This window comes from Nyctereutes procyonoides, unplaced genomic scaffold (genome assembly GCF_905146905.1).
Source record: "Nyctereutes procyonoides isolate TBG_1078 unplaced genomic scaffold, NYPRO_anot_genome, whole genome shotgun sequence".
In the NCBI taxonomy this organism is placed as follows: Eukaryota; Metazoa; Chordata; class Mammalia; order Carnivora; family Canidae; genus Nyctereutes; species Nyctereutes procyonoides.
In genome coordinates this window covers 29,108,079-29,126,668 of record NW_026575136.1, presented here as the reverse complement: position 1 = coordinate 29,126,668, position 18,590 = coordinate 29,108,079, and the positions used below count along the sequence as shown (strand labels likewise).

The following is an 18,590-nucleotide window of genomic DNA, read 5'->3' as shown; positions in this document are numbered from 1 at the left end:
CCATAAGAGGCTCTCTTAACTATAGAAGACAAACTGAGGGTTGAAGGAGGGAGGTGGGCAGAGGATGAGCTAAATGAATGATAGGTATTAAGGACAGCACTTGTTGGGATGAGGACTGGGGATTAAAAGTCATGAATCACTAAATTTTACTCCTGAAACCAATATTACACTATATGTTAACTAACTAGAATTTAAATAGAAACTTGAAACAAAAATCTTTCCAATTACAAATAGTTATATTCATATACCCTACACATTTATGGCTTTATCATTAATTTTAATTAAAAATAAAGACAAAAGATAGATGGGAAATAACTACCTGAAAAACTTGAAAAAGTCATTCTGTTATTAACATACAATAGTACTTGCTGTTTGATAAGAAATTATTTGTTTAACAGCTGGTTCCTTGGTATTGATGTAGTATGTGATCTTTCAAAATACTATGAGAGACCTTGCCAATGAAGAAGTATTCATGTGCTTTATAACCATTACAGATGACATCTTAATTATTTCTTAATGTGAATACTTTCTGTATGTTGATCTTATTGAGTTTCCCAAATAATTTTCTATAATAAGCTTTCCTAAAAATTAGCATAATTTTTATTTTTATCAAGAACCCACATTCTATTAATTAGTCTCTTAGAATATTAACTAATAGTATTCTTAAGGAGTATTTTTGATAAATTGCTTTATAAAATATATATTTAATAAGTTATTTATGGATGTAGAAATCCCAACTACTTATGGCAAAATGAGTATAAAATGTGAGCATGTAGATGACCTTAATTTAGGAATAAAAACCAAAGTAAAGGTTGTTTGGAGATGTCGTTTACCTAATAAAGCACCTTAAACCCAATAAAAAGAAAAATAGTCTTTCAAATTCACTCCTAGATTATTAGAACAACCAGAGTAATGAGTCTTGAATCCACGCAATTTGAGGCAATTAGATTCTTGAATAATCAATATTATTCTGTAAAAGCAACATTCTCCCTCACTACCTTCATTTTGGCATCAATGTTATCAGATTTTTAAAATTTGTATTTGCAAATAATAAGGGCAAGACACTTTGAATTCTGAAACTTGTTTTTTTAAAGCTCATGATATGTGTGTGAGACTATAAGATTGTCCATGAGCCATGCTGGTTCACTTTTTATAATATAAATCCATGAATAAATGGGGAGGCCAAAGGTGTAATGTTTTAAAACAATTTAAAATTTTCAAATTGCATTTCAGAAGACCTGTATGTCTTAAAACAATGTTCTATTTTATACAATATTTTTTTATTATTTTAGATAGGATTTTGCTTGTGTCTTCCCAAAATGGTAATATCTTTCCTTTTTTTTTTCAAAATGGTAATTTCTTAATGATAAATTTATTTGGGGATATTGGACATTGCTTGAATACATTAGAATATTAGAAAACTAAATAATAAGTCATTTTTCCAGCTAATTATTATTCTTCACCCCAAAGTGACCAGTGTTAAGGAAAAGATCAATATTTATTAACTCAGTCTATTCTCTCTCTTTTTGAGTGATATTATCTACTAAACTTCTGATTTAATCTCAAGCAATACAAAGCACACAGCTTTCCAACAATAACTGAATGTATCTGTGTGAAGTGATGAATTTGCCTCTACCATTTGAGAAAAATTGAAAGAATAGGAAAAGAATTTTGATTCCCTTTATTATTCTTTAAATGTCCTTTTTTAAAAAAAAAACTGATTTGTCCTAATTTTTAGAGAGACGAAGGGTCCTTTAGAGAGGATTGCAGTAAACATTTGTTTCTGGTATTAATTTGGGGTCATTGTATAGGTTAACTGGTATTCTTTATTATTGTGTAAAAATCATGTATGTAGAAAAACATGAGTTTTAATTGAAATATATTTCTTCTCATTTAGGAATGAAACATCAAATCATTAGTATACAGCAATATCACAAAGAATGCCTGGTACAATTACAAGAGAATTTTACTATCACCCACACTTTCCAAATTAGATGATGATCCCGCCACACTGAATACCAATCTGCTCATTTGAAAAAGAAAGATATCTTTGCCCTACAATTCCTATCTTATTAGGATTTAGTAAAGATAAAATTCTATTAAGTGAGAAAATGGGTAGAATTGGCCTTTGTTAAAAGCAATTTTGTCACCGTTAAAATGAACAGATAAGAGTAGTCTTACAAGTTCTTAACATGGGGCTCATTCCTTTCTAAAGAGATTCTAAATGAGCTACAAGGTGTGTGTGTACACTTGAAACAAAACTATCAATGCAGATAAAGGTAGGAACAGAGTAATATTTTTTATACCATGCTTAAAGGAATTCATGACTTATAAAATAACAATCAAAAAATTACAAACTTCAATATAAACATTAATTGAAATTGGTTTTGTTTCCTTACTGGGAGGTTTGATTTTGTCAGATTAATGATTTATTTGGATTGGTTTGAAACAGATAAAATTGTTGCTTCTTAAATCTCTGTAGCAATAACTCAATAAACTGCATTTGCCACTTTTTTTCCTGAAGTAATTAAATACGTCTTTCTTTGTTTACCAGATTATTTAATTTCAAAACTGTTATTTGTAGTACAAGAAAAAAATGATTCCTCTGAATATACAAATCAAAACAAAAGAAATAAGAATTAGAACAATGGGAGTAAAAAAAACCCATATTTTATAATAAAATATTTGTGTGTTGTAATAAATTTGAAAATCTGAATGACATGAATAGTACTGGAGCAAATGCAAAGATACATATAAATTCTCTCCTCTTTTCAGCAAACTTTGCTGGGACAACTGGATATTCATAGGGAAGAAATCCACCTGAACCTCATACATCACACAGAAGTTATTTAGAGATGTATCAGAGATTTATACCTAAACTTAAAACTGTAAAAACTTTTAGAAGTAAATGCAGAAGAAAAAAACTATTCTTTGTTACTAGATAGAGTTTTTAGATATATCACTGAAGGCACAATCTATTTAAAAAAAAGTATTTGACTTTATAAAAATTTAAAAATGTTTAATCCCTGTTAAAAGGATTAAAGAAATGACCTATGAATTAGGAGAAATTGTTTGAAAACCAAAGATGACTTAAAGGATCTGTATCTGGAATATCCAAGGAACTCTTAAAACTCAACAGTAAAAAAAAATAATAATCCAATTATAAAATGAGCAAAAGACATGACAAATATTTCACTTGAGATGTTATATGGGAAGCAGAAGAGCATATGAAGAGATGTTGAACATCATTAGTTATTTGGACAACGCAGTTTGCAATTACAATGGGCTATTACTACACACACTTTCCATAACAACACCCATGGACATCATCAAATGCTGGGAGGAGAGGGGATGGAAATAAAAAAATGAATAATAATTTGGCAGTTTATTATAAAACTAAATATATACTTACTATGCAACCCAATAATCACTCATTTGGTCAGAATGTGGCATCCATGTCAGAGAAAAATTTATGTTCGCATAAAAATATTCATGGCAACTTTATTCATAATAGCCAAAACCAAAATAATCCAGATGTCTGTCCCCAAGGGAATGATTAAACAAAGTATGATACGTCCATAAAATGGTATATCACCTGGCCATAGAAGGAAGAAGTTATTAATGCATGCATAGCACAATGAATCTCAGAGGCATTATGTTTCTTGAAAAAAAGCAATACCCTAAACCTTACATGCTCTATGTTTCCATTTATAGTACGTCCTCCAAAAGTCAATACTGTAAGAGACAGAAGGAATTAGTGGTTGAAGGATTTAGTGGTTGCCAAGGAACAAGGGTAGGAGTGTGGATTAAAGTGTGACAAGGAAGAGTAGTATGAAGGAGGAGCCTGCTTCTCCTTCTGCCTGTTTCTCTCCCTCTCTCTCTTTCTCTCTCTCTTTCTCTCTCTCTCTCTCTGTGTGTCTCTTATGAATAAATAAATAAAATCTTAAAAAAAAAGAAATTTGCTTAGAATCTACAGGTATTTCAAAATAAAAGTTAAAGAAATAATTTGCCGGAATAAAAGGTAATAAAACGCAAAAGATAAAATAAGAAAAATAAGAATAGAGATTTAAAGGATAATCATTAATATTATTGAGAATATTTTAGGTCAAGAAATCAAAATTCTTAGTGACAACTCCTCCTCATACTGTATAAACTTCCCCAAAGTATTCAAAACAAGGGCGGAGGGGTGCTCCTCAAATTACTTTATGTAGCTTTACTCATAGTAGAAAGTGACAAAATTAAACAGCTGCAAACATAAACATGAAAAGATTATTAAAAATGTGGTGTAAGCATTATATGTAAATTATAACTAAAACAATTTATGAAGGTATTAATGGTGATACACAGTACAGAAAGAAGTTTTAGAATTAGCAAAACAATATTTTAAAATCTATTAATATTTTCCATTATATCAGTATCTCAAAGGAACAAAAAGATACACATAAACTTTTCATTTGATGATGCTAAGAAGCCCTTTGATGAAATTAAAACTCAAATCCAGGGAAACAAATAAACCAAGACAAAATGCAGCCATAATAAATATAGTAATAATAAAATGAATACTAGCACTCAAATAAGTAGTCAAAATCTCACTTAATGCCGAATCTCGTGTGGTAGCGTACTTTAAAGCAAGGATGAAGAAATTTCTGCTCTCACACAACAACTTCATAGTCTTTTGAAGCTCAGGTCCATAGAATGAAATATAAAATATAAGTTATTGAAAAGAAGGGCATTTACTTGAAGAAATGAGATCTAGTGCATACTTCCAAATAAATATGATGGGATTTTAAATTTTCTTGAAGTCGCATTTAAAAAATATAAAAATGGAGAGTTGGTGTTCAACAGGTATAAAGTTTCAGTTATATAAGATGAGTGAGTTCTAGCCATCTGCTGCACCACACTGCTTCTAGTTAACAAGGTGGTATCATGCACTTAAAAACGTGTTAAGAGGGTAGATCTCATATTTAATGTTCTTACCAAATTAAAGTTTAAATTTTTAAAAGGAACATAGAATTAATTTAATGTGTATCTACACAATATGTACAAAATGCTATCATTTTTACATGTAATAAATTAAAATCAGTAAGGAAATATTTTATATGTTTTCTCATACTGTGAAAACCATTCCTTTTTTTTTCAAGATTTATTTATTTGAGAGAGAGAGAGCGCGCGCACATGAGTGGGGGGATGGGCAGAAAAAGAGACTCTTCCAGTACACCTCCCGCTGAGCTCGGAGCCCAGGGTGGGGCTCCATGCCTGCTCAATCCCATGACCCTGAGATCAGAACCTCAGCCAAAACCAAGTTCGGGCCCTTAACCAACTGAGCCATCCGGGCATCCCGCAATGAAGATCATTCTTGATCTTATTTCCCACAGGCTTAATTGCTGGGCAAGATGACAAATTAAAAGGTGTCTCTCTGCTTTGGAGAGATAATACATCCATTGTAGAAAATCAAAATGCCAGAAGAGTTGTGTTCCGTTCTGGAGAAAATCAGGCATTTCCTTAATGATCTACATGGGAAAACAGAATTTTTGTTTTTGTTCTTTGCCGGTAAATGCTTAGGGTGGGGAGAGGAGGAGGGAGAAAATACTCAGTGGTTTGCAGAATATGAGTATAATAAATGAGCCGACATTAGGGCAATTTGCCTTTCCTGTTTGGTGGAAATAGTTCTAATTTTTCAAATTAATGATTCCCATTATCTTGACTGATACCAAATATCTTTTCCAGAAGTGAGGTATAATATCAGCGATTTTTAGATTCTTTCATATCAATATTCTAATGTAAAGACATTTACATTATCTCCATGCAAAATTTTCTGTTGCCTAAATTCCATGATCCTGCGTTATAAACTGTTTCTTCTTACAATCCCTTTTCTCTTGTGTCCTGTCCTTTTAGTTTTTTTTTTCAAAATCACCTTTCAATCGCTCTTATGTCTTAAAGTCCATATTCAAATGACTTATAGATATTTATGCCCATTCTTTCTTCTGTATTTCAAAGTGTATATCCAATTAACTAGAGATATCTAACTATATGTCCTAAGATTAGACCAAATTTTCTTCCAAACCTGCTCCAATTTTTTCAATATCTTGCAAAATTACCATAACTCACCAACTTGTGTGAGGACGTGTGGACATCATCCTTAATTTATTCCGTTCTTCATATCCAATCAGTCATTAATTCTGTTGGTTCCATCCCCTAAATACTCCTGTAGTCTGTCAATTTTATTCTATCCTCACTCTTGCTACCCTACCAGGGACCTAGCACATCTTCTGAAGTGAACCATGAACGTTCTGTTGAAGGACGCTCCTATAAAACCCAACTTCTCATCCATCTCACAGCCCACATGCAGGGACACACCACAGTTTTTGCTTATTAGTTATCTTTATCAGTCAAGTCTGAAGGCATATAGATAATTTCCATGGAAATCAGTTTTTAGTGGTGGGACAATAGTCAGAAGAATATAGTGTGTGCCCTCTTAGAAATGGTGAAATGTTACTTTGACGATATCAAATTTCCCTATGGGAAATTTGGAGCCTGGGAAACCATATCTTCACCTGAGAGTGTGTTGTTACCATCTTCAGTTATATAAACACTTTAGCAATTTCCATGTAATTTCTCATTAAAAAGAACTCACATTCTATAACTGGGATTGTGGTTGTCTTTATAGAACATATCAGGAGGTTTTCAGTATGAACCAGTTGCTCCCCTGGATTATGGCAACAGCTTGTTAACTAGGATCCGTATTTTCAAATTCACACTAAGGATGTCTTCAGAATGAACATTCTAAAATGCAGATTTTCCCCAATCATTTGGATTGTGGGATTCTAAATGAAAAATAAATCTTTTTTTTTTCTATTTAGAACTTGTAAGTGGACCTCAGAATTAAGTACAAACTCTTTAATATGCCCTTCATGATGTCACCACTGCTCCCTTCTGAAGTATAATATAATTTTAGGTTAGAGGCCAGGTCCTCTGATCTCCAAATATTTGTTTTAGGTATTATGTACCTTGGGTGTTTTATTCTGCTCTTTTATTCTTTACTTTAGGTATTATGTCCCTCTACTCCACTAGAATGTGAACAATGGTGACAGAGACACTTGCTTCTGGCCACTGTTGCACCCCCACCTCCTAAGATCGCTTGGCATGTTCCAAATACCAATGAAATATTTGCTAAATGGATACTTTTGGGATATTAGTCAGATAGTTTTATAATTTTTGTTTATGATGATTTTATATGACTTTTTAATAAAAATATACAGTATGGTTTAAAATTAATTTAATTAAATGAAATATATACTGAGATAAAACTTACTAAAGTAAATTTTTTATCTGAATAGAAATAAATATCTATAAGTAAATGGCAAAATGTTACATGTCTATGATACTCAAATACATTTAATTTTGTAAAAAGTCCTTTTTGGAAACTTAGAGTATCTCTGCTTCTGTCCAGACCATAGTATTAGAATACCATGAGCTTCCCAACATTTTTCTCCTAATAATTTGCTAAACAAAGAATGAAAACAGGCTACAAACTAGATTTTCTTGTTAGCTCTAATTCTATTATTGTATTAATTAATACTCTGACCTTTTGAGAATATTTTTTTAAGATTTTATTTATTTATTCATGAGAGACAGAGAGAGAGAGAGAGAGAGAGAGAGAGAGAGAGAGAGGCAGAGACACAGGCAGAGGGAGAAACAGGCTCTATGCAGGGAGCCTGATGTGGGTCTTGATCCTGGCATGCCAGGATCACACCCTGGGCTGAAGGCAGGTGCTAAACCACTGAGCCACCCAGGGATGCCCTTGAGAGGATATTCAACAGCCTTTTTGAATCCTTTGTCTAAACAAGTCTAATTTTGTATCATTTCCTCAGTGGAGTGGTACAAAAAGTGAGTCTTCTTCAAATTTGTTGACAATATATCTTGATGATGGGGGTAAGAATTCACTACTGTACCTTGATGCAAGATACAAGTACCTAGAATAACTTCATAAGCAAGAAATTTAGATGAAATTTTAAAAATCCTTCCCTGTATTCATTTATTGCAATCCTCACTTTTTGTTTAACATGTTTCTTTGATAGGTATTGTTTATTAAACACATTCCAAGGAATTGATAACTTGTATCAATACTAAATACTTGTACATTGACTTACAGTTCATATTTCAATTTATAATTTGTAATCTCATTCAAAAATTTAATCATCAACTAATCCTGGAAGTAGATTTCATTTGTATCTGTTGTTCAGGTAAAGAAGCAGACTCAAATGTATTACCGTTTGCTCCAAATCCTTGCCTGGCTATCAAAAAATTGCATGTTCAATAGAGGTCATTCATACCTATATGTTGTGTGAAAATGGATGTTGTACTGATTTTTTAAATCAAAATAATAATAATCTAAGAATGACATTTAGTAAGCTGGCCCACACGTGCCTCCTTTTTTCGAAAAAGAAGTCATAGTTATTGATAGACACGAAATGATTATCTTTTTTCCCATGATTATCTTTAAAGTCAAATACTGTTTGTAGTTCCATAAAATGATTAAGTTGAAACTTATGAAACTGCCAATGTTTAATTATCTTTGCCCTAAAAATGCAAATTTTGTTTATTTCTACCTAACAATATATGATCTCTGTATTCATAATTTTCACTGGTATTCTTTTGTCTGAATCACGCTTTCCCCATTAATTCATATTTTTACTCACGTATTAGCTCATTTGCTTAATTCTACTTTGGAAAATCATTTCCTAAAATCATTAATACTCAGATTATTATCGTCTCCTTTTTTCCCTATCATTATTTTTGCTCTATATTTATTCTATAGAAATTATATTACTTATTTCTTTGTATGTCTCTATCTTTAATGAGACTTAGTTTTGTTTGCTTCTTGTATGCTACATCCTTTTGGGTATTTTTTTTATGCAAACTTCATGAACAAGAACAAAGTCTAGGGCTTGAACAGTGTGTCTAGGAGGAATAAAAAGTGGTTGCCAAGGGCTTGAGGGTGAGCGATATAGGGAAAGGTTGGTAAAAGAGTATAAACTTTCAATTATAAGATGAATAAAGTGTAAGGACCTAATGTATAGCATGATGACTATAGCTGATAAAACTCTTTGCATAAATTTGCTTAGAAAGTAAAACTTTAAAAAATGGTAAATATGTAAGGTGTTGGATATGGTAATTAATTGCATGGAAATAATCTTTTCACATGGTATGTGTATATCAAGTCATCATGATTTATATTTTAAACATTTTTCAATTTTGTTTTTCTCAATAAATCTGAAGAAAATGTGTTCTGGGGGCCACCTGCACTACTCATTTTACCCTGTGGTAGCCTCAGCTTGCATTTAAATTCTGACCCAGCCATTTTACTTACCTAAGATACTTAGGTGACTTGAGGCTTAATATAAGTAAATATAAAATAGGGACAATTTATGATAATATATAGAACAATCCCAGACCCTTAGGTGAGTCCCCATTGAGAAATGGTTACTCTTAGATTTTCTAGACTGTCACAATGTATTTCCATTATACATTTTAAAGTTTAATAAATGGAAAGTCACATGTAGTGGTTCAGAAAAAAAATAGATAAAACTTTACCCAGGACGAGGAATTTAGAAATCTGAGCTCTCGTAATTTGTCATAACATGGCCATTCTTTTTCTACTCCTCACTTTTTGATTTGTCTTTTGCTCCTCTCTTCAATGTATACAACAGTGATAGGCCCCTAGTAAGTAGATGTAAGAAAATAATTTAGAAATCTATTCAATGCAACAAGATTTTTTCTTAGAATTTTATTTGAAAATTAAAACAAAAATCTTTCCATTTTCCAATGAAAAGGAAAAATGTACATTCCTAGTCAAGACCTTTGTGTTCTTTAATATTGGTTCTTTTTTAGAAATTTGTGTTCTCAAGAGTAGTGTACGTGTTCAGGGTTACGTCAAAAGAATTAGTGAGACCTCCTCTGTGACTGATTCTATTTTGTCAGTGGCTTCCTATTTTTGTAAAAAATAGGGTTTTGTAAAAAAACCCATAAAGCACATATAAATTCAATTTATAAAGTAAATGTAAGTGGCCGTGTGTACATTAAAAGGGAGCCAGGATATTGAAACTTATGCATATTCACTTTACCTATATATATGTAGAGAGTAATTTAATTAAAATTATTTAAAATGTATATACAAAGCCACAATCTTAGCAGTGTTCTTAAGCCTCCATAGGCAAAAGGAAAACATTTATAACATTTAGTCTGATGCATGTATTTCATACAGAAAGTCAGGTAGTGAGATAAATTATGCTTTGTCTAAAAATCAAGACTGCATGTGTCAATAAGGTAAACACAGATTTTTACAATTTGCTATCAATCTTAATTACACAAGTATACATATAATGAAATTACATACAGTATTCAAGATACCATCTTATTTATGCAAATCCCAACAAGACTATACTTTTATGAAGAAAACACCTTAAGACATGTACTAACTGTATCACAAGCAGTTTGATGAGCTATGGCATACAAATCTAAAAATCATTCCTAAAAGTTAAGTATTAGTATCTCCAATTTTTTAAGAATAAAAAACTGGTAAGTGGCAAAGCTAGAATTCAAAATATCAGAGTTTCAGTCTCCCATCCTTCACCCTGGCTATTATGAAAATCCAAAATAAAAGCATTACCTGAATACAGTGCATGTTTATTATTGTAGGAATGGATTGAATGAAAATATGTCTTGTTAGATTATTTAATTAACACTATACGAGTGTAATTCAATTAGTAATGTGTTATAAGGAAAAAAAATCAATTCAGAAAAATAATGTATAAACTACATCAGTTGTACAAGACTATGCATATAGAGAGATACCTCTTCTTTGAAAGTATAACCTTATAAATTCGGGGTCTGTCATCTTGCAGACACATTGTTAAAAGCACTTTAATTCTAGAAAATTCAAAACAATAACTTCTATAATCAATTTAATTTCCAGAATTAATCACAGTCTCACTATGCGATCTTGACAGCATATCGCTTTTTTGACAAAAATGAACTACTTGACTGACACATTCATGTCTTGAAAGAAAAGAATTAGTTGTGAACTGATGTGTTCATAACTGTATTACTTCACTTTTTTATGCTCTGAAATAGGAATTTATTGGATATTGGATATGAAACACTTTTGCTATAATCTTTATGGAAAAGGAAATCATATACACTGCCCCTAAGCTCTAAATGCATTATTTCCTCAAATCAATTAAAAAATTAATTAGTTTAGCTAATACTTTAGTAAGACAATAAGTTTACCCCAGTTATGCTCTCAAGTGAGCAGGGAATATATCACTTCAACAAATAATAAGGGCTGCTATTCAGATAGGGAAGAGAGAGGGAAAAAGGAAGAAGGAGCAATTAAGCCCAGAGGATGGGAGGAAATCCTGATTTGTAGCAGCAGTATTTTGAGAACTTTTAACAAACTTCCATCCACCACCAAAATTTTATTACATAATATCAAAACACTCTTTTGAAAGGGGCAAGTAAACTTACTTTTCACCCGAGACAATATTTTAACATTCTCCCCAAATTTAAGTTATCCTGTGCACTATACATAAAAATTTTGGTAAAGCAATTTTGATAAAAGCTAATACTAATAATGATAATAATCTTTATAACAATAATTATATTCCTGAATCAAAAACCAAGCAACCTACTTCTATTTTTCCTAGGTGATTCAGACCATCAGTGCAGTGGATAGAGATGAATCTGTAGAAGATCATCATTTTTACTTTAATTTATCTGTGGAAGACACAAAGAACTCAAGTTTCATAATTATAGATAATGAAGGTAATGCCATTCACTCATAATGACTTCTGATCCTTTCTTTGAGAAATGTGCCTGATTTCAAAGGAAATTTTATAATGTTGCTTTTTATATGGTTCTTGTAATATGATAATGTTGAGAAATAGAGCAATAGTGGCAATGAAAATGGTAAACAAAACCCAAAGTCAAGTTCTGAAAATACTAACCCCATTTCTCACTGGATTTCTCTAAATTAGAAACACTTTTTCAAGTCATCAGTGGCTATAAGACCTTGCAAAAACTAAATGACCCTGCAAATACAATGGCAGTACTGACACTGTGGTTCCTTTCATGTCCTTGTAAAACTCAAACTTCAATCTATGTCTGGGGAAGAAAATGATATATACTTATAGTCATGTTAGCTTGATTGATTCACAGATATTTGGAGTCATTAATTAGAAGCTATAAATATATAAAATTGGTTTAAGATTATTCTCTTTCCTTCAAAATGAAATGATTATATCAATCCAAGGACACAGTGTTCCAAAGGATTCTGTGTGGAGAGACAGCATATCTTATCCTTCTATACAGAAGTGGATTGATTTTGCATAAAGCCACTCTGTTCTTTTTCCTTTCACTTCAGTAGAAGATTTTCTTGTCATCATATGGATCTGTTTTAATTTTACTTTGTATCTTAAAGATAAGAAACGCTATAAGATTTATTACTCAAGCATCCATAGCCAAATACCTGGTTCGATGTAGGGGAGATCTTTTGTGGGAGAATAAACGCAGACATGTTCTCTCCTTTTTCTCCTTGTCAAATTTCCCAGTGAAAAAAACTCAAATTTAGGATTAAAAAATGCAAATACCAATATAAGAAATAAATTGTAGCTTAGGTTTGTTTATGTTACTATAAGTTACTGGGACAAATTAAGTTTATTAAAACAAAAATAATTTAGTTTAATGTTTGTAATTAAAAGTAATCTGACAAAATATGAATGGAAAAATGTAAACTCTCTTATCTTTTTTTAAAAACTCTTATCTTTTCAATCTGTCTAGTAAATATAATCACAAGTTTTATAGGTTCCAAAGCATGATGGAGGATTTGTTTTAAAAAGATGATTTAGGAAAAGTGGTTAACAGGCACGCATTTTGAAACTTCATTTATTTGTGTTTTACTCTTTCTGTCTTCTAAGTTTTGATTGCTATGGAAAATTTGGGAGGCTATAACAATACAAAAAAAATGGAAATAAGGACTCTGGCACAAGAAATTACACTACAAAGTTACTTAGAATATTTTGGGATTCAGGGGAAAACAACTTCAAATGTGTCATATATTGTTCATCTTTGTTGATTTTTTTAAATGTTCTGCCTATATGAGTGGGGGTACTAAGGTTTAGCTGTTATCTGAATTTTAAATAGAAAATGGGTTAATAATGTCAAAGTAAAATGAAACATCTTAATAGAATTTTTCCTACCAAGCAAAACTCATTAGTAAATACATGATTTGAGATCACTTGCTGTGATATTGGTGGATGACAGAAAGTCTTGTGTATTTATGGTATTTGTGAAAAGAATGAGATTTTATTAGAAAAAGCATGTGTCATCGGTAAATAATCCAAATGAAATTCATACTGTCGTCATAAATTTAATATCAGTAGCCTCTATAAAATATTGAGATCTGATTACAAAGCTGTTTTCTATGCTCTACTTGCTGTTTTCTACCTTTATCAAAGGCGTTTTGGAACGGACTCACGTATTCATCTAATTATGTAATTAGGGTTAGGGCAATGCCAAACCAATAGAGAGTTTTTGAGTGGATCTTTTATCTTTTTATCAGAAATGTCTTTATTATTTAACCTTACTGGATATATTTATACTATTGCCTCTTATACATATGAGTTTCATTTATAATATTGAAAAATTATGCACATGGATTTTTGTTTTAGATAACACAGCTGTAATTTTGACTAATAGAACTGGTTTTAGCCTTCAAGAAGAGCCTGTCTTCTACATATCTGTCCTAATTGCGGACAATGGAATCCCATCACTTACAAGCACAAACACCCTTACCATACACATTTGTGACTGTGATGACTATGGCAGTACACAGACCTGCAGGGACAAGGACATTTTGCTTTCCATGGGATTCAGAACAGAAGTCATACTTGCAATTTTGATAAGCATTATGATAATATTTGGTAAGTAGTACCAAACTGAACCTAGCTACATTTACTGAAAATAATGTGATAAATATAAAAAATGTCAATTCCATTATCACAGCATGGAATGGGTTTTGCATGTGTGTGTGTTTAATTGCTCTTCTGAATGTGTTGCAATTCTTGAACCAGTGGAGTGAATGAAAAGTAGAGTGATCACGCATTTCAAGATGAAAATCAATGATCCTTGAATTCTGAATGTGTCAGCATGTGTGTGTATATTTGTTTAGAAATGTTTTTGACACTGCATTGCAGCAAATGCAGTTATATAACAACTAGTAATTAATAATGATAATAATAATAATAATAATAATAATAATAATAATAGCCTTCCGTGGAGTGCTCATGACACTCCAGGATACTGTCTTGAGTGTTTACATGCAACATGCGATTTGATCCTCACAATAATCTTATGGAGTGGTAACTACTATTGCCTGCATTGTATGAATGAAGAAAGTGAAACTCAAATAATTAAGTGGTCTACATAGGGTCATGCAGCTGGTACATGATGTATTAAATTTCCGTAACTGTACAACAGTCTATTCAACCCTATGCTGCAACTCACTAGAGCCCTAGGACCACTACAGAAGTTAACAGTCTGGAGGAATGCAAATGGAGGGTTTTTACTTGATCAAAGTGCTAACGACAAAGGAAACTTAAGAAAAATTGCTGTTTTTAAAAAAGATTTTACTTATTCATATATTTATTTATTTTAGAGAGAGGGAGTGCAAGAGAGGGGCCAGGGGAAGAGGGAGAGGGAGAAAACCTCAACCAGCACTGAGCACCTTTGGAGAAGGGCTGGATTTCACAGCTCTGAGATCATGACCTGAGCCAAATCAAGAGTTGACTGCTTAACCCATGGAGCCACTGAGGAGCCCCAGGCTTCGTTTTTGCTTATTTGTTGTTGTTTTCACAGGCAGATGTTATACTCATTTTACGGATGAGGCCAATGAACCCCAAAATGTTTTAGTCAGGCTTCCAAGACTACAAATAATTCATTTAGCATAACCTTTTCTCTTTATTTAACATACTAGTGTATACAATCCCATCACTTACAAGCCCCCTTACCTTCTCTTATAAGGGAAGCCTATCTTGCTTCCCTTATAACTTCATGTCAAAAGTCAACACAACTTTATTGAGTTTTCTCAGCCACTGTTTCTATAATCCCAAACTCATGCTCAAAATGGCATACATTTTTCAAGGATTGCTTTGCCTTCACTCTCATCTTTCTCAAAGCTTCAAAAGTCATGCATTCCTCTTTACTATCCGAATTACCATTCTTTCCTACCCAGCCTCAGTTTTTTTTTCTTTTTCTTTTTTTTTTTTTCAGCTTCAGTTTTTAAGATGATTTTTTCATGGCTTTTGATCATAAAAGAGAACATAGAGCTACATAGCTGGGTATCAGAATCAAGTGCAGTAAAAGCAGTGTAGTGTTTGGAGGATGACAAGTACTGATTTACTAATAAGTACAGACCTAAACCAAGTCCAAAAACCCTATGAGTAAACCAAGGACAGCTTCACAGTCAAGGGCAGGAATAAGATTTAGAGGGTGGAAAGTGTGGCTTGGCCGATAGTTTTCTTTGAAAGTGTCATGAATACTCTCTCCAATTCATAGATTGAAAAAATTATTTATTAGCTCCCTTTCTATATCAACCATATATCTGAGCTGAGTTTCACAGTACCTGGATTCAAACACAATGACCTTATTTCAAGAACACTAGTTCAATTTTTTAAAGGTAAGATTTATATAAAACATTGCCTAATGCATTTCTCTATATGATAATATTAATAACATCACTTCATGTCTCAGTTTCAGGTCCTATAGATTAAATTCATTCCAAGGCTATGAAAGGGTTGGCTGTTCCTGATACAGACAGACAGACACACACACATACACACACACACACACACACATACACATACACAATTTTCTCTAAAAATGGGGGGGTGCTTTGGAATCATTCTATTTCTATGTGGTATTAAAATTATCTTATGTAATGAATATTGTTTGTGGGCATACCAGTGTTATGATTTTAAAAAATGATGGTTTGGGCTTTCTGAAATTAATGTGGTATCACTGTGCACAGGTTCTAAACCAACTGTCTGGTGGCATATACTTGGTAGTCAATAAATATTAGCTTAGAAAATAATTTGCCTCAGTGGGGAATTTCAAACTGCTCTGTTGTGCTTAACTTCTCTTAACAGGGATTATTGGTTATTAACATTGAAAAATGCTTATGGATTGGAAAATTCTCCCTTATGCTCCTTTTATTTTTGTTTTCAATATGTAAAAAATAAAATTTTAAATTATCATCACGGGGATCCCTGGGTGGTGCAGTGGTTTGGCGCCTGCCTTTGGCCCAGGGCGCGATCCTGGAGACCCAGGATCGAATCCCACGTTGGGCTCCCGATGCATGGAGCCTGCTTCTCCCTCTGCCTGTGTCTCTGCCTCTCTCTCTCTCTCTCTCTCTCTCTCTGACTATCATAAATAAATAAATGAATAAATAAATAAATAAATAATTTTAAAAAATAAATTATCATCACAAAACAGTTCACTCTATTTTTATGATGTTTGTCTACTCTAAATCATCAGGCAGAAAGATTGCTATACTGCCTTGTCATTCTGCATGACCCTTTTGTAAATTTTCAACAGCCAATATTGTAATTAAGTTTTGGGGAGTTAAAAGTTATACAGGGATATTCCACTGTGCCAGGGATGATGCCCCCAACCCCTGCATTGTTCATGGTGGACAGTATGTTTTCTTTTTTCTTAAAATCATAAAATCTAAGCTCATGTCTTGAGCTTTTAACAAAAGCAAGGATTGTAAGGTTTGTTATAAGTAATATACAACATCTATAAATATAAACTTATATTAATATATTATGCTGTATTTATTATATTATGTTAATTCATATGCTCATATGCTTTCTTTGTCAGGGTTTATTTTTTTGATCCTGGGTCTGAAACAGCGAAGGAAGCCAACTCTATTTCCTGAGAAAGGTGAAGATTTCCGAGAGAATATATTCAGATACGATGATGAAGGGGGAGGAGAAGAAGATACAGAGGCCTTTGATATTGTCCAGCTGAGGAGTAGCACCATCATGCGGGAACGCAAGACACGGAAAACTGCTGCAGCAGAGATCAGGAGCCTGTACAGGCAATCTTTGCAGGTTGGCCCAGACAGTGCCATCTTCCGGAAATTCATTCTAGAGAAGCTGGAAGAAGCTAATACTGATCCTTGTGCCCCTCCTTTTGACTCCCTCCAAACCTACGCTTTTGAGGGAACAGGGTCATTAGCTGGATCCCTGAGCTCCTTAGGATCCGCAGTCTCTGATCAGGATGAAAATTATGATTACCTTAATGAATTGGGACCTCGCTTCAAAAGATTAGCATGCATGTTCGGTTCTGCTATGCAGTCAAATAATTAGGGCTTTTTTATTAGTAAAATTTTAAAAAATGTTAATATGTTTGGGCAAACTGGTAGTCTCTTGGTAAAGAGTTGTGTACTCCAGTTCTTGGGGTGGGGGGGAGGTGGATTATAGCATCTTCTGATTTCCTTGAAGTAAATGCCCTTTGTTTATTGCAAGCTACCCACATGTTGTCCCTGAGCGCAGGCGTGGAAGGATGCTAACAACCAGCTCTCCTGTGCCAGTGCAGGCCAACTCTGACATGTAGCAAATAGTCATCTAGCACTTTTTTCGCTACCATCCAATACAAATTCTCTGAATTTTTTAATTTTTCGTGTGAGAAAGGCCCTGAACTAGATCAACTTAATATTATTTCATTTAGCCATTTAAAAAAAAATCTTACAAAGTGAGAGGAAAGTGTTTATGTGTTTTAAGTTCCTGATACTATATGGAGATACACATCTAGGAAAATCTGGGTGATTCTATAAAACTTTTAAAAGCTGTTTTTTAATGAATAAGCAAGTTTCTGATTCAGATTCTATGATTCATAGTCTTTTGATATTTTAAAATCATTGTCAAGACCATACTTGAAAACTGATTTCAAATTTAGATAGATACTTGGTATGTGTTAATTAATCAAAGATACAGTGTAGATTTGTATTGTCTTTGATGTTACAGATTTGTATAAAAAAGGAGTATGAAAATGTGTCTGGGAGTGTTTTATGTTATTTTTTTATGTAACCAGAGTATATCTTCATCATTACAATGCAATAGCGAAATACGTGTCAAGGTTTACTCATCATTAAATTTAAACTTTATGATAATCATGGAAAGCATGAAAAATTTTAAGTAAATTTTTATTGCCACTAAAAAGATAGGAATAAATGAAAGAAGTATTTGATTCAAAGTTGAATTAATATTCATCCAAAATATTATGATCAACCATACTGATTCTTACCACACATAGAATAAAACATAAAATTCTCAGCATTTGTATTTTATTAAGAGCTTAGACTATAACTGATTCTTCACTGTCATTTTTTTTATTATGGGTTATAAAATTAGGTGCAATAGTTCCTTTTATTGTAGCATTATGAAGGAAGTATGCTAAGCTCCTGGACATGGTGAAATCCATGATAACATCCACATAACAAGCTTTATGATAACATCAGATAATAAGATAAT

The 18,590-nt window shown here is 32.5% G+C and overlaps 1 protein-coding gene across 2 annotated transcripts in view; it reads left to right on the top strand.

Annotated features, from left to right (window-relative positions):
• Nucleotides 1–18,113, top strand: part of LOC129495601 (cadherin-19) — a 92,022-nt gene extending 73,909 nt beyond the window's left edge. For both annotated transcript variants that reach the window (XM_055303271.1, XM_055303270.1), the window contains exons 10-12: nt 11,706–11,823; nt 13,728–13,979; nt 16,936–18,113. In XM_055303271.1, coding sequence (XP_055159246.1) covers nt 11,706–11,823; nt 13,728–13,979; nt 16,936–17,426 — 861 coding nt within the window. In that variant the 3' untranslated portion in view covers nt 17,427–18,113. The remainder of the gene's footprint in view (nt 1–11,705; nt 11,824–13,727; nt 13,980–16,935) is intronic.
• Nucleotides 18,114–18,590: the final 477 nt, after the last annotated feature.